The following is a 13,024-nucleotide window of genomic DNA, read 5'->3' as shown; positions in this document are numbered from 1 at the left end:
GAGTTTTTAGCATGAAGGGTTGTTGAATTTTGTCAAAGGCCTTTTCTGCATCTATTGAGATAATCATGTGGTTTTTGTCTTTGGTTCTGCTTATATGCTGGATTACATTTATTGATTTGCGTATGTTGAACCAGCCTTGCATCCCAGGGACAAAGTCCACTTCATCGTGGTGGATAAGCTTTTTGATGTGCTGCTGGATTCGGTTTGCCAGTATTTTATTGAGGATTTTTGCATCAATGTTCATCAAGGATATTGGTCTGAAATTCTCTTTTTTGGTTGTGTCTCTGCCAGGCTTTGGTATCAGGATGATGCTGACCTCATAAAATGTGTTAGGGAGGATTCCCTATTTTTCTTATCGATTGGAATAGTTTCAGAAGGAATGGTACCAGTTCCCCCTTGTACCTGTGGTAGAATTCGGCTGTGAATCCATCAGGTCCTGGACTCTTTTTGGTTGGTAAGCTATTGATTATTGCCACAATTTCAGAGCCTGTTATTGGTCTATTCAGAGATTCAACTTCTTCCTGGTTTAGTCTTGGGAGGGTGTATTTGTCAAGGAATTTATCCATTTCTTCTAGATTTTCTAGTTTATTTGCATAGAGGTGTTTGTAGTATTCTCTGATGGTAGATTGTATTTCTGTGGGATCAGTGGTGATATCCCCTTTTTCGTTTTTTATTGCATCTATTTGATTCTTCTCTCTTTTCTTCTTTATTAGTCTTGCTAGCAGTCTATCAATTTTGTTGATCTTTTCAAAAAACCAGCTGCTGGATTCATTAATTTTTTGAAGGGTTTTCTGTGTCTCTATTTCCTTCAGTTCTGCTCTGATTTTAGTTATTTCTAGCTTTCTGCTGGCTTTTGAATGTGTATGCTCTTGCATTTCTGGTTCTTTTAATTGTGATGTTAGGGTGTCAATTTTGGATCTTTCCTGCTTTCTCTTGTGGGCATTTAGTGCTATAAATTTCCCTCTACACACTGCTTTGAATGTGTCCCAGAGATTCTGGTATGTTGTGTCTTTGTTCTCATTGGTTTCAAAGAACATCTTTATTTCTGCCTTCATTTCGTTATGTACCCAGTAGTCATTCAGGAGCAGGTTGTTCAGTTTCCATGTAGTTGGGCAGTTTTGAGTGAGTTTCTTAATCCTGCGTTCTAGTCTGATTGCACTGTGGTCTGAGAGACAGTTTGTTATAATTTCTGTTCTTTTACATTTGCTGAGGAGAGCTTTACTTCCAACTGTGTGGTCAGTTTCGGAGTAGGTGTGGTGTGGTGCTGAAAAAAATGTATATTCTGTTGATTTGGGGTGGAGAGTTCTGTAGATGTCTATTAGGTCCACTTGGTGCAGAGCTGAATTCAATTCCTGGGTATCCTTGTTAACTTTCTGTCTCGTTGATCTGTCTAGTGTTGACAGTGGGGTGTTAAAATCTCCCATTATTATTGTGTGGGAGTTTAAGTCCCTTTGTAGGTCACTCAGGACTTGCTTTATGAATCTGGGTGCTCCTGTGTTGGATGCATATATATTTAGGATAGTTAGCTCTTCTTGTTGAATTGATCCCTTTACCATTATGTAATGGCCTTCTTTGTCTCTTTTGATCTTTGTTGGTTTAAAGTCTATTTTATCAGAGACTAGGATTGCAACCCCTGCCTTTTTTTGTTTTCCATTTGCTTGGTAGATCTTCCTCCATCCCTTTATTTTGAGTCTATGTGTGTCTCTGCACATGAGATGGGTTTCCTGAATACAGCACACTGATGGATCTTGACTCCTTATCCAGTTTGCCAGTCTGTGTCTTTTAATTGGAGCATTTAGCGCATTTACATTTAAAATTAATGTCATTATGTGTGAATTTGATCCTGTCATTATGATGTTAGTTGGTTATTTTGCTCGTTAGTTGATGCAGTTTCTTCCTAGCCTCTATGGTCTTTACAATTTGGCATGTTTTTGCAGGGGCTGGTACCAGTTGTTCCTTTCCATGTTTAGTGCTTCCTTCAGGAGCTCTTTTAGGGCAGGCCTGGTGGTGACAAAATCACTCAGCATTTGCTTGTCTCTAAAGGATTTTATTTCTCCTTCACTTATGAAGCTTAGTTTGGCTGGATAGGAAATTCTGGGTTGAAAATTCTTTTCTTTAAGAATGTTGAATATCGGCCCCCACTCTCTTCTGGCTTGTAGAGTTTCTGCCGAGAGATCAGCTGTTAGTCTGATGGGCTTCCCTTTGTGGGTAACCCGACCTTTCTCTCTGGCTGCCCTTAACATTTTTTCCTTCATTTTAACTTTGGTGAATCTGACAATTATGTGTCTTGGAATTGCTCTTCTTCAGGAGTATCTTTGTGGCATTCTCTGTATTTCCTGAATCTGAATGTTGGCTTGCCTTGCTAGATTGGGGAAGTTCTCCTGGATAATATCTTGCAGAGTGTTTTCCAACTTGGTTCCATTCTCTCCGTCAATTTCAGGTACACCAATCAGACGTAGATTTGGTGTTTTCACATAGTCCCATATTTCTTGGAGGCTTTGTTCATTTCTTTTTATTCTTTTTTCTCTAAACTTCCCTTCTCACTTCATTTCATTCATTTCATCTTCCATCAGCGATACCCTTTCTTCCAGTTGATCGCATCTGCTACCGAGGCTTCTGCAATCTTCACGTAGTTCTCGAAACTTGGCTTTCAGCTCCATCATCTCCTTTAAGCCCTTCTCTGCATTGGTTATCTTAGTTATACATTCATCTTTTTTTTTTTTTCCAAAGTTTTTAACTTCTTTGCCGTTGGTTTGAATTTCCTCCCATAGCTCGGAGTAGTTTGATGATCTGAAGCCTTCTTCTCTCAACTCGTCAAAGTCATTCTCCGTCCAGCCTTGTTCCATTGCTAGTGAGGAATTGCATTCTTTTGGACGAGGAGAGGTGCTCTGCTTTTTAGAGTTTCCAGTTTTTCTGCTCTGTTTTCTCCCCATCTTTGTAGGTTTTTCTACTTTTGGTCTTTGATGATGGTGATGTACAGATGGGTTTTTGGTGTGGGTGTCTTTCTGTTTGTTAGTTTTCCTTCTAACAGACAGGACCCTCAGCTGCAGGTCTGTTGGAGTTTGCTAGAGGTCCACTCCAGACCCTGTTTTGCTGGGTGTCAGCAGTGGTGGCTGCAGAACAGCGGATTTTCATGAGACCGCAAATTCAGCTGCCTAATCGTTCCTCTGGAAGTTTTGTCTCAGAGGAGTACCTGGCCGAGTGAGGTGTCAGTCTGTCCCTACTGGGGGGTGCCTCCCAGTTAGGCTGCTCGGGGGTCAGGGACCCACTTTAGGAGGCAGTCTGCCCGTTCTCAGATCTCCAGCTGCATGCTGGGAGAACCACTACTCTCTTCAAAGCTGTCAGACAGGGACGTTTAAGTCTGCAGAGGTTCCTGCTGTCTTTTTGTTTGTCTGTGACATGCCCCCAGAGGTGGAGCTTACAGAGGCAGGCAGGCCTCCTTGAGCTGTGTGGGCTCCACCCAGTTCGAGCTTCCTGGCTGCTTTGTTTACCTAAGCAATCCTGGGCAATGGCGGGCGCCCCTCCCCCAGTCTCACTGCCACCTTGCAGTTTGATCTCAGACTGCTGTGCTAGCAATCAGCGAGACTTCGTGGGCATAGGACCCTCTGAGCCAGGTCGGGGACACAATCGCCTGGTGTTCCATTTTCCAAGCCCATTGGAAAAGTGCAGTATTAGGGTGGGAGTGACCGGATTTTCCAGGTGCCGTCTGTTACCCCTTTCTTTGACTAGGAAAGGGAACTCCCTGAGGAAGTCGGCGCCGGCGGTGCAGACAGTATCTGTGGGGACCCGGAGCACGCAGACCTCGCCTGCTTTACGTTCACCTCGGTGTCTGCAGCACCCTCCGCTTCCTCTCCTAGGCGACGAGACCCAGCGGCTAGAAATTCACCATGTCTATTCTCAAGATCCATGCCAGGGAGATCTTTGACTCTCGTGGGAATCCCACTGTTGAGGTTGATCTCTTCACCTCAAAAGGTCTCTTCAGAGCTGCTGTGCCCAGTGGTGCTTCAACTGGTATCTATGAGGCGCTAGAGCTCCGGGACAATGATAAGACTCGCTATATGGGGAAGGGTGTCTCAAAGGCTGTTGAGCACATCAATAAAACTATTGCGCCTGCCCTGGTTAGCAAGAAACTGAACGTCACAGAACAAGAGAAGATTGACAAACTGATGATCGAGATGGATGGAACAGAAAATAAATCTAAGTTTGGTGCGAACGCCATTCTGGGGGTGTCCCTTGCCATCTGCAAAGCTGGCGCCGTTGAGAAGGGGGTCCCCCTGTACCGCCACATCGCTGACTTGGCCGGCAACTCTGAAGTCATCCTGCCAGTCCCGGCGTTCAATGTCATCAATGGCGGTTCTCACGCTGGCAACAAGCTGGCCATGCAGGAGTTCATGATCCTCCCAGTCGGTGCAGCCAACTTCAGGGAAGCCATGCGCATTGGAGCAGAGGTTTACCACAACCTGAAGAATGTCATCAAGGAGAAATACGGGAAAGATGCCACCAATGTGGGGGATGAAGGCGGGTTTGCTCCCAACATCCTAGAGAATAAAGAAGGCCTGGAGCTGCTGAAGACTGCTATTGGGAAAGCTGGCTACACTGATAAGGTGGTCATCGGCATGGACGTAGCAGCCTCCGAGTTCTTCAGGTCTGGGAAGTATGACCTGGACTTCAAGTCTCCCGATGACCCCAGCAGGTACATCTCGCCTGACCAGCTGGCTGACCTGTACAAGTCCTTCATCAAGGACTACCCAGTGGTGTCTATTGAAGATCCCTTTGACCAGGATGACTGGGGAGCTTGGCAGAAGTTCACGGCCAGTGCAGGAATCCAGGTAGTTGGGGATGATCTCACAGTGACCAACCCAAAGAGGATTGCCAAGGCGGTGAATGAGAAGTCCTGCAACTGCCTCCTGCTCAAAGTCAACCAGATTGGCTCCGTGACCGAGTCTCTTCAGGCGTGCAAGCTGGCCCAGGCCAATGGTTGGGGTGTCATGGTGTCTCATCGTTCAGGGGAAACTGAAGATACCTTCATCGCCGACCTGGTTGTGGGGCTGTGCACTGGGCAGATCAAGACTGGTGCCCCTTGCCGATCTGAGCGCTTGGCCAAGTACAACCAGCTCCTCAGAATTGAAGAGGAGCTGGGCAGCAAGGCTAAGTTTGCCGGCAGGAACTTCAGAAACCCCCTGGCCAAGTAAGCTGTGGGCGGGCAAGCCCTTCGGTCACCTGTTGGCTAAATAGACCCCTCCCCTTGTGTCAGCTCAGGCAGCTCGAGGCCCCCGACCAACACTTGCAGGGGTCCCTGCTAGTTAGTGCCCCACCGCTGTGGAGTTCGTACCGCTTCCTTAGAACTTCTACAGAAGCCAAGCTCCCTGGAGCCCTGTTGGCAGCTCTAGCTTTGCAGTCGTGTAATTGGTCCAAATCATTGTTTTTCTCGCCTCACTTTCCACCAAGTGTCTGGAGTCATGTGAGCCTCGTGTCATCTCCGGGGTGGCCACAGGCAAGATCCCCGGTGGTTTTGTGCTCAAAATAAAAAGCCTCAGTGACCCATGAGAATAAAAAAAAAAAAAAAAAAAAAAAAAAAAAAGGAAAGGGAACTCCCTGACCCCTTGCGCTTCCTGAGTGAGGCAATGCCTCACCCTGCTTCGGCTCGTGTATGGTGCACTGCACCGACTTTCCTGAACCCACTGTTTGGCACTCCCTAGTGAGATGAACCCGGTACCTCAGATGGAAATGCAGAAATCACCCGTCTTCTGTGTCGCTCACGCTGGGAGCTGTAGACCGAAGCTGTTCCTATTCGGCCATCTTGGCTCCACCCTGACTCTGTGGGTTTCTTCTGGAGTTTCACTCTGTTCTCTAAACCCACATTCTTCAGGTGGAAGGTTTTAGACACAGAAGAAGCCAGGGAGAGCTTCCTGACTGGGGCATTCTGTTGAAATGGGTTATGATGGTCTTTGAGATATTTATCCCATCAGCACTTGAGGTGATCAGGAAGCTGAGCAGCTGGCCTCAGCTTTAAGTGGCTTCTTGGGGACTTCTCAACATGCTGCAAGAGCAGCAACACCAGTGTGAAAAAGGTTGGGAAGCGTCAAAGTTAGGGAATGCTGACCGCAAAGATGTTCATACCAGGCAAAAATTATGGTCCACGTAGATGGAACAGAGCTACAAAAGTAACTGCGGATTTTGCCATTACTTTTAATGCCAAAAAACCACAGTTAGCTTTTGCACCAATCAACCTAATAAATGTCTCAGGAGAGGAAACTTTTGTGGTTTCCTGCATTTGGGGGCTCATGTGTATGTTTGTAATAGTGGGAGGTGACGGGATAGGCAGGGCAGGGCTGCTGGAAGGAATGCTTCCTGTGTGAACTTGAAAATTGCCGTTTTTATTGGCTAGAGTGCTTTGATATCAGATATTTTTGGCATAGATTTTTGCCTCATCTCCATTGAAGTTTTTGTTTGTTTGTTTGTTTTTTCACATTCTTGTTCCACCAAAGCTACCAAAGCTTCCTTATAGATAAGCCATCCTTTCTTGGCTGTTGAAAACATGGGGGAGTCCTGATCCTAAGAAGCTTATTTCCTCTCAGATTACTTACCAGGCCTTGTAGATGACTGTGAGTTGCTGAGAAACATCTCTCACTACAAGCCTCTTCAGGATCCTGTAAGAACATCCTTAATGTTCACAACAACCCCTGCTGAGTATTCTTGACCTCGTCTGAATCGAGATGTCAAACAAATCCTCTAGTCACACATAATTTGATGGGGGTGAAGAAACCCTACACAGTAATCTCCCTCACTGACCTAGTGGCTGTCTCTCTTTCGGTGCAGCAAAGCTGGCCTGGGTAGGCTGTGGTTAGAGACCCCTGTGCCTTGCATGTCACTCCTCCTACATGGAGTGTCTCCAACAAATGTGTTCAGGGGAAAAGCTTGGCTTGAAGAAAAACAGGATCCCTAAGTTTCTATCTCATAGCCACTGGGAAAACAGTACCTTATAAGTTAAAAAAAAAAAAAAAAAAAAGTCCAAACCTAAGAACAAAGAGAAACTACTCAAAATGTAAGAACTAGTCACCAAATTGGAGTGAGGGAGGCAGAGGCTGAAGGCATTGAAGGAGTTGTTTTATGTTCAAAGAAACAAGCAGTATTTTACACAGTGGGGGAGAATCTTCTGGAATGCCTCATCTCTTCGGTTGATTCAACCTAAAAATTGTTAAATGCTGCAGAAGAGAAGTCAGTGAATTTTACAAGGTCATTAAGCAGAGTTGTTTTAAAACCAGCATTTACTCAACATCTAATATGTACCAGGAACTTTACTAGAATATTATGTGATATTTTTGTTTGATTTTACTTTTGTAACAACTCTGTAAGTTAGGAGGTACTGCCAGTCCCATTTATAGATGAGGCTCATATAGCTTAAGAAGGCATCTAATTGAGGTGCAAACCTGGGAGTCAAACTTATATCTGTCCAACTCCAAAGCCTGTGATTCTTCAACTGTTTTACATTTTATATTTATACGTGCATTTTACATTTAATATTTTTCTAAGGCAGACAAAATATATTGAGCAATTGCTTACCTCTGTAGCCTGATGTCAGCATAAAGAACAAGATTGCCATTCATTTATTTCTCTGCATGCTTATATCCATTCCTTTAGCAAGTATTTAGAGAAAGACTACCCAGGAGTACTGTGTACTTGGTCACAACCCATCTCTTGGGTCTATAGTTTAAATTAGGCCACTAGATTAATACCTAGCATAAGGAAAATCTTTGGTTCCATGGCTCATACCAAGACAGTAGGAAGACATTAATAGAGAGCCACAAGGCTTTATATCCTAGACTTATTTCTGTCTCCTGTTTCAGATTGCATTATCACTGTATTTTCTAATCAATGTTGCCCTCTCCCCTCTTCCATGGGATTCTAGTGGTGTGATTTTTCAGTGGCTAAAGATTGCTTACAGTTATCTGCCCCAAAGCCCTCTTGTGAGTAAAAAATTGTTTGCATATAAATGCATAAACTCTGCCCCTTGTGTAGTAAGGAGCATGAACTACACATGACCCTAGCAAGGCCAATAGCTCCGTCCATGCACTGGAACCCATCTCCTGGCTGATCATTTCTCCAGCAACCCCCTTCCTTGCCTTCATTCTCTTGAAGTATCATCTTTCCCCTTTGTTCTGGATCATTTATCAGCGTTCATATATGTCATAATTTATCTAATATTAACAAAAAAATCCTCCTAGATCCCACTTCTCTTGCAGTCCTCTTCATTTCTTTCTTTCCCTTAAGGCAAAACTCTGAAAAGTTGTCTATCCTCACTTTCTCCAATTTCTTTTCCCCATTCTCTGTTTAACCCACTCCAGTGAGGATTTTTTTTCTCCTACCACTCCATCAAACCTCTAATGATCCCCTTAAACATAATGGCGATTTCTTGCTCCACCTACTATTTCATCTATAAACAGTGACATTTGACCCAGTCAGTAGCTCCTTCAACACTTTCCTCACTTGGCTTCCAGGGCACCATATTCACTAGTTTTCTTTTAAACTTTCAGGTGGCTTTGTCTAAAGTCGCTTTCATTGATTCTTCTTGATCTACCCAACCTCTAAATGTTGGAGTGCATTAGAGCTCAGTCTTTGGAGTTCTCTTTTCTACCTACATGCACATAGCACGGGAGATTCCATATAGTCTTGTGGCTTTCAGTGCATCCCCATGCATTTTTCCTCCTCCGTTCCAGATCCACATATTCATCTATGCCTCCTTGACCTACTGAATCTATAACAGGCTTCACAAAGCCAACCTGTCCAAACACAAGCTCCCGATCTTCCCTCCCAACCAGGTTCTCCTGCATCTCAATTTATGGCAATGCCATTCTTCCAGTTGTTCTGGCTCAAAGACTTGGTGCTGTCTTTGACTCTCCCCTTTCTCCCACTTACCATATCTCAGTTGCCAAAAAGGCCTCTCAGTCCTATTTTCAAACTATATCCAAAACTTAACCGTTGTTCTTCACCCCCATGTTCACTCCCTTGGTCCCAGCCACCATTACCTCTCTCCTGAATTATTGCAATATCCTCCTCATTATTTTCTCTGACTCTGTTCTTGGTCCCTTATGCTCTGTTTTCAATACAGCTGTCAAAGCCATCCTGCTCAAACCCTCTGATGCTTCCCAGACATCTCAGGGTGAAAGCCTCACACTGACCCACAGAGCTCAGCCAGATCCAGCTGGTCTCCTGCTCTCTGCTTATTAATTCTCCTCCAGCCACACTGATTTCCTTGCTGTTTCTTAAATATTCCAAGCACATTCCTGCTTCAGGGCCTTTGCACTTGCTTCTCTATGTAGAATGTTCTCTTTCCAGGCAACCACATGGCCAGCTCCTTCACTTCCTTTTAGGTCTTCATTCAAATGTTGCTTTTTTAGTAAAGTTTTTTTTTTTTTTTTTCAGACCAAGATCTCAAATTTTATTTCCCACCCTTGAAGTTTTATAACCCCACTCCCTCCTTTATTTTTTTCTAAATAACTTACCACCACCTAACACTATATATTTTAATTATTTGCCTTTTACTTATTTACCGTGTTTATTGTCAGCCTCCCCAGTAGACTGAATACTAAATGAGGGCAAGGATTTTGGATGGTTTTAGTTTTACTGTAATTTCAGTACTTAGAAGAGCACCTGGTGTATCACATATGCTCAAAAAGCAACTGGATGAATAGATTGGATTTTTGGAAAAGGAATAAATGCCTAGACCAGAAAAACTGCCTACCTTACAAAAGTAACATGAAAAAAAAAAAAACCCACCAAAATATATAGAGGGCCAGTTCTAAATCATAACGCTGGGAAGTTACTAAATGCTATGTGCTGTACTTCTGAATCTAGTCCACAAGTGCTTAATAAAGTAAAATACTTGCTATTCTTCTCTGGGGACTGGAGGGAAAAGTTGCAAATATTGCAAAAGTATAAGGTAAAGGCCAATGATAAATTAACTAGAATATTGCTTATTGTGCTTTAATATCAGCAATAATAAAACACAATACATGCCTTGAATCAAGTGTCATTATGGGCTTTTCTCAACCCAAATTTTTTCTAGAGGCAGCTTAGTTCTTCTTCTTCCATGAAAACCTGGGCAAGTATTCGGGAACTAACACTTCAAGCTACTTACATGAAAAGCCTGCCTGTGGGATTGCATGTTGAAAGAAGGTGATAAAGCATGAGGTTGCACCCATATAGGAACTGATTTATCTTCCAGAGGATGAGTTCCACATCCAGCTCTAGGCCCATTTGCCAAGCAGATCTGAGAAGTGGGTGCTAATTGTGAAAACTCACTAGATCAGCTGCAAGGGAAATCTTCTATGAGGAGGTTGGGGTATGAGTGGTGCAAAAAGAGAAAACTAAAAATATATGTAAGTGGTTTCAAGGGTGCAGAAGGGCCCTGATACTTGGACTTTCACTTTAAGCCACCCCTACCCAGCCCCACACTTTGCAGCCGACAGTCAGCAGAGGCACAGCTTGCAGTGCATCCCTCGCCAGTTGTCCACACCTCCCGAGTCTTGCTTCTGTTCACACAGGCTCTAGCCTGCTCCTGACTCTTAGTTTCAACCCACTTGCCCTGATGTACCCATTTCCACCCAGATGCTGTATAGGAACTTGGGCTAGGCTTTCCATCTGGATCTTCTCCCTCCTCCCCCTGGACATAGGACAGCCCACCTGTCCCCAGCCCCAGAACCCAAATCCCCATAAGCGAAAATAGAAGTCCAGGCCAGGTGATTTTCTAACAGAGCTCTACATGTATACCTTTGGCTGGGAGTGTGTGTAACTCAGGCAGCCAGGGTCACCTCATCTTACCAGCATCTCCTTGTTCCATGTCTAATTCAACAAACTCCATGGCAACGCGGGGCCTGCTCAGCTTACCTGACCTTCCCGACCTCCCTGTTAACAACTCTCTCACTTAGCTGAGTATGGTGTGAGTCTCCTTCCCTCCCAGTAGCCTCCTTTGATTTCTGCATTACAATGCGAGTGGGGGCAGTCTCTCCTGGACAGGACATCTGGGGAGGAAACTAGAGAGGAGGGATTCAAGCCTGTGTGTTGGGGGTGAGGGGTAGGGGATGGGGAGCAAGTCCTTGCTCTTAGAGGAGCCCTGTCCTAGAAGCCCAGTGTCAGGATTTAGAACTGGCCTTCTATATATTCTATCTAGAGCCCTGTTCTAGAAGCCAGTGTCAGGATTTAGAACTGGCCTTCTGTATATCTTGGTGGGTTTTTTTCTATATATTTTCTATATATTTGGTGGTGTTTTTTTTTTTTTTCATGTTACTTTTGTAAGGTAGGCAGTTTTTAAATTATGGGGCAACGAGCACAATGAATTGATGTTCATGTCACTCAGGACACATGACAGCTTTGTGTGGGACACATCCTTTGCTCTTCCTGATCCACCACCCAAATGGGCATTTGATATATGGATTTCAGACCTTCTTCTGCAAAACTCAGGCTTCTCTGAACCTGACAAATATCCACAATGTGCTGACTGAAAGATGGTAATCAGCCATGTCATAGGCCCACTCATCTATGCTGAGCTTTTCATCATTATTCTTTTTTATAATGAATATTGTTATTGTTTTGTTATTCCTTTTATTTTTATTTCGTATTTGTAAAAGCATTAGACAATTTTGGAAGCATTTTCACTGCAAGCATTTCCTCTGACTCACGGTGGTCTTGAAAGGAAGGCAGCGAAGATATTAGTGGCGATGTGTTCTCCTGGAGGGAGTCACATCCGAGTGCTGAGAGGATGAAGGAACTGGGTGGTGTCCGGAAGTGATCCAGGTCCTCTGGCTCCACTTCCAACGTCTCCCACCAGCCTATGCTGTCTCCTTCTGGTGGCATGCCCTCGTTGTATTCAGGAAGGGTTTGGCCTGCAGAGCGTATGAGTGTGTACAATAATGAGGTGCATGATAACAGGGCTCTGTGGTGTCATGCATACTGTTCAATTGATGTCAAGGAGTGTTGGTATCACCCTGTCCCTACTCCCTTCTCTTGAACAACCTCCCCTAGACAGAATCAATCTCTCCCGCCTCTGTTCTCCTGTGCCATGTAATTCAAAAGTGCTAGGAAAACACTTATAAGACTGTAGTACAGATTGGTGTAAAAGGATGGCTTGGCTGAGACTAGAATATGACAACTTTGAGGTTAAGCAACACTCCCCTAGAGACCTTCTCTGTGCTCTGGGCAGAGAAAATCACTCTAACTGTCATGAAATGTTCAGGGACCCTGTTACAGGTGTCAGGCAACATCCTATGATTTCTCTGGGGCCCAGGGGCTCCATGGGAAATAATCTGAACCTTTATTTGGAATTCAGAGTTTCATAGATATATCTGATGGACTGAATGGGGAGGGGGTCCCCACAGAAAGAAGAAAAAAGTGGAGACTTATAGAAAGAAATCTCCATAAGTGAGTAACGAGTCTGCCAGAGTAAGCTAGGTGCAACCCCAAGGTCTGAAGAGTGGAGGGGACAAGGACCCTGGAGCAGAGTGAGGCTGCAGTGAAAGCCATCTGCATCTTCTCACCTCCCACCTCCTCTAGTGAAGCTGTGCCTCCTGTGAGAGAAAGGAGGAGACAGGACTCCTGAGTGATTACGTGTCCCAGCCCCTCTGCTGTGGGCCCCCTCTGAAGGGGCTGGGCGCTAAAAGTGTTGATTTCCCCACCAGCTATAGAGAGAGGTGATCGGTGGAGTTCAGCAGGCAGAGACATTATAGAAATTGATAACTGCACCACCGAAGAGAGTGCCACTGCCCGAGGGCCACCCAGAGCTGTGTGCAAGGCGGCGGTTTCCTCCATGGGCTTTACTGTCTGATACTGCTGGAGGCATCCAAATTCCAGAGATGTACCGAGCAGCAAGGGCAAGACCGCACAGATCAACAGTCACCAGCATGGCTTGTGTGTGATGCACCCCAGCTCTTTGGGGGTACTTCTTTTATTTTTATTTTTTTATTTTTTGAGACAGAGTCTCACTCTGTCTCACCCGGGTTGGAGTGCGGTGGCTCGATCTTGGCTCACT

At 44.8% G+C, this 13,024-nt stretch overlaps 1 protein-coding gene across 2 annotated transcripts; it reads left to right on the top strand.

Moving 5' to 3' along the window:
• Positions 1–3,750: 3,750 nt before the first annotated feature.
• On the top strand, positions 3,751–5,581 carry LOC129479689 (alpha-enolase-like). Of its 2 annotated transcripts, XM_055273218.2 has the most exons (2): positions 3,752–4,068; positions 4,189–5,581. In XM_055273218.2, exons 1-2 carry the CDS (start codon positions 3,888–3,890, stop codon positions 5,190–5,192), a joined length of 1,185 nt encoding a protein of 394 aa, XP_055129193.1. In that variant the 5' UTR covers positions 3,752–3,887; the 3' UTR covers positions 5,193–5,581. The 2 variants fall into 2 exon arrangements, with proteins under 2 accessions (XP_055129192.1, XP_055129193.1); XM_055273217.2 differs by having other exon boundaries at positions 3,751–5,581.
• Positions 5,582–13,024: the final 7,443 nt, after the last annotated feature.

The sequence above is a fragment of the Symphalangus syndactylus genome, chromosome 3, assembly GCF_028878055.3.
Source record: "Symphalangus syndactylus isolate Jambi chromosome 3, NHGRI_mSymSyn1-v2.1_pri, whole genome shotgun sequence".
Classification (NCBI taxonomy): domain Eukaryota; kingdom Metazoa; phylum Chordata; class Mammalia; order Primates; family Hylobatidae; genus Symphalangus; species Symphalangus syndactylus.
The sequence above is the reverse complement of the archived record's forward strand: the minus strand, read 5'-3'. Positions and strand labels throughout refer to the sequence as shown.